A 3703-nucleotide genomic window follows, 5' to 3' on the forward strand; every position below is an offset into this window, starting at 1 on the left:
GTGCTTCCGCTCATTTCTCCCGTGTTATTATCCAAAGTGAACGTAAACTTGAATAATGTACATCATTTGAATGTAATAATTATGTTGGTTGTTGTTTGTGGAAGCGCCAGTGAATGAGCCCCATTAATTGAGTTTTAAACATCACTTTAAAGGAAGATCCCCATAAGCCCCGCCCACTCGATCGGATCGGCGATCGGTATCGGCCGATACTGATTCCGGCGATCGGCGATCGGCCCCAAAATTGGCGATCGGAGCATCCCTAATGCAGATGTTTCTGAACGTGATGCAGATGTTTCTGAACGTGATGCAGATGTTTTCTTACTGTTGCTGGACTTGAGGTCCCGGTGGATGATGGGCACGATGGCCTGGCTGTGCAGGTAGAGGATGCCGCGGGCGATCTGCACCGCCCAGTCCACCAGGGTGCAGGGCGGGATGCGTTTCCCAGCCAAGGCGCGGTTGAGGGGGCCCCCCCGGGCGAGCTCCATCACCAGACACAGGTTGGGCTCCAGCAGACAGACCCCCAGCAGCCCCATGATGTTGGGGTGGTTCAGCATGGCGAACAGCTTGGCCTCCTGGCGGACGCTCTCCAGGGTCTGATCAGGGTCCTCGTCCGGGTCCCGCCGCGCCGCCTTCACTGCGACCTCCGACCCCCGCCACACCGCCCGGTACACCTTCCCAAAGCCCCCCACCCCAATGATCTCCTCCAGGGTCAGCTCCGAGAAATCTATCTCCAGCACTGAGGAGGGAGGAGGAGAGGAAAAGGATGAGATTTAGAGAGGCTGACCCAACATGAGTTTAGTATTTTGTTGTTTTTATATCTTATATATATTATTTATATTATATATCTATATTTTTATTAATATTTTAGTAGACTTTTATACTTTCTTAACTAACTGCATTGTTACGACCAATAATACAAACACACAACTTTGCAAGAAGCTCAAAACACAACGGAAACCAAGGGGCACTAAAAAGTGACGCACACAGCTGGGAGACCAGGGGACACTAAAGAGTGACGCACACAGCTGGGACCTGAGCGCTTGGTGACTTCAGGATTATAAAGCTGAACAACTGTCTCTGTTGTTGGAAACGTTACCTAAAAGGTTTTATGGTCTTATTTTAACAATGTGATCACATGACTCCTCCTGATGTTACTGAAGATCTGCTGTAAGCTAGCTAGCTAACGAAGCTAACCTAGTCATTTCAGATATAATGACAAACACTAACAGTTATGACTGAGACAGACTAACTCTGCAACCGAGACAGTTGTGCAGCGTTATAATCCCCTGATCCCCGTTGTGTTTTGAGCTTCTTGAAGCGTTTGGTTTATTGTGCGCAGATTTGTGAAGATGTGTCTTCATCTGCATGTGTTTTGGCTAACTTGTGTTATTTATTTTATTTGCATCATTTCTGAAACTGCAATGTGTTTCAACTGATGAAAGTGTTTTTGAACGTTGTACATACTGTAGGTACAACGGCTCCATTTGTAATGATATAACATTTAAAACAATCACAACAAAGTGCTTTTGCCACATCGACATGAAATACTTTTTTGTATGCACCTATAACCTTATGTACTTAATGCACTGTATGCACCTAGCACTTGTTCAAAGATATGTAGAAAAATCGTATTTAAAATTCTTCATATCTGCTTTTTTTTAACCCAATTATAATGTTGTTATTTTATACAGTATTTCACTCGTATTGCTGCTCACATGACATTTCCCACTGGATCAATAACGATTTATCTCATCTCTAAATCTCTTGACACAACATTAACATTTGTTGCAGACATCCTTCCAAGGACATGAAGGGTTAAAGTCAGCCCGTTATCAGCTGGTAATAATTAACAGTTTGCTCTTAAAGAAGGCAAAAGCATGCTAACAAGGACGTTAAAACCAGGTCACTGAGTGGAAGCATGCTTTCACTGAGCCACCCTGATGCCCCAAATACAGGAAGTGATGAAACTAAGAGTGAGCATCTGTCCAAAAATCTGACTAATGTTGGAGGAAGAAATGATGATGACCCTTTCCTGTGAGAGATGACCAGCAGCCTTTGTGTCTGTTCATTCTCTGCTAGCAGCCTCCTCAGCAGACTGACCTTGATGAATATTTCAGGTGGATGATGTGAAAGTAGGCCAGCTGCTGCTGAGGAGATGAAAGCTAACAAAGACAGCTGTCCTCCACCCAAACAAGCAGCGCTGATGTGGGTCGTGCTGCCTTAAAATACAAGATTTATTATCCTGTCTTTGCTTTTACACTGATATTAGATTTGGGTTGATGCAGCTGCAGGGGATCCTTTAAAGCTACTGTGCAGTTAGGAGCTTTTCTGCTTACTGTCTCTATCTGAGGCTGCACATTTAGCTCCACTAGACATTTATTTAGCTCTATGTTGTTGCACCGGCCACCGTGCATATCAAGATAATGCATTGGCCACAAAGCTATTTCCATGTACATAATATTTGATGATAATATTGCAGGCAAGGGAGCAGCATGTCCAGTTCTCTTCTCTTTCTGCTGAGGATGCAGCACAGGGTGCATTGTAATTTGAGGCGGGGTGCCTGTGTGTGTGTGTGTTTGTGTGTGACAGGCAAAGGGATGAATAATGGTGCTGAGGCTGTGAGGATGTTTGTAGGCCAACAGGAGCTCACTGCGCCGTGACACAGCACTCTGTCTCTCTCACACAAACACACACACATTCACACACTCTGTTTAGTGATGTAGCATTAGCATGGAGCACAATAGGACTCACGGTGCAGGGGGGGCACTGGGTACTGCTGCTGCTCCCCGGTGTCCCGGATGTCTCCGTGGCTCACATAGTTGGAGGGGAAGATGCCGACCCGGTCCAGGATCATGCCGGTCCACCAGCCCTCATCCCCGGACACTAGCGAGTCCTTGGACAGCACCTCCACCAGGTCGCCCCTCCGCAGGCTGAGCTCGTCCTCCGCCGCCGCTTCATAGTCGAACACGGCCCTCCAGAATCCCGGTGCCGCGTCCGGTACTGCGTCCGGCACCGCGTCTGGCACCGCGCCGCCTCCATCCTCCGGCCAGCGGAACACATCCTCTTCCGCTGAGGAGACACACACCCTGGGACTCAAACTGGTGTCCGAAGCGGGTTTGAAGACATCCATGGACGCGATCCATAGGGGCGACCTGGATCACTGCATCCACCTGACGCGGCTGGAGGCTCGGTGCGCGCTGCGTCTACACACACACACTCTCTCTCTCACACACACAGCTAAGTAGTGGCTAATCCTGCACACAAACACTGCAGGAGACTCGGTGCGCCATTCTGCAGCATCGTGTGTGTCTGTCAATGCTGCTTCACACACACTCAGCTGCAGGTTGATGCTTCTCACACACAAACACACACACTCACATACTCGGCTGCAGGTTGGTTCCTCTCAGTGCTCAATCCTTCCCCCAGTCATGGCTGAAACTCACCGTCTTTATTGTAAGCCAATTGTGCAAACGTGCGAATCATCCTCGGCTTTCTATTGGTGCAGATACACGTCAGTAACGCTTTAAGCCCCGCCCCTATCTCAGCTGCTCCACGCCAGTTAAACACACACACACACACTTACTTACTTACACGCACACACTTACACACACACTTACACACTTACACACTTACACACACACACACACACACACACACACACACACACACACACACACACACACACACACACACACACACACAC

General features: G+C 48.2%; 1 protein-coding gene across 1 annotated transcript; it reads right to left on the reverse strand.

The window, feature by feature from the left end:
• Nucleotides 1–322: 322 nt before the first annotated feature.
• On the reverse strand, nucleotides 323–3389 carry LOC104951189 (mitogen-activated protein kinase kinase kinase 9-like; the record flags this gene model as incomplete). Its single annotated transcript, XM_010777826.1, has 2 exons — nucleotides 2752–3389; nucleotides 323–736 (listed from the first exon to the last, which is right to left on the reverse strand). Coding segments are annotated over exons 1-2 (793 nt in total), but the record flags the coding sequence as incomplete, so codon positions are not given.
• Nucleotides 3390–3703: the final 314 nt, after the last annotated feature.

This window comes from Notothenia coriiceps, unplaced genomic scaffold (genome assembly GCF_000735185.1).
Source record: "Notothenia coriiceps isolate Sejong01 unplaced genomic scaffold, NC01 NC01_scaffold00018648, whole genome shotgun sequence".
NCBI classification, from domain to species: Eukaryota; Metazoa; Chordata; class Actinopteri; order Perciformes; family Nototheniidae; genus Notothenia; species Notothenia coriiceps.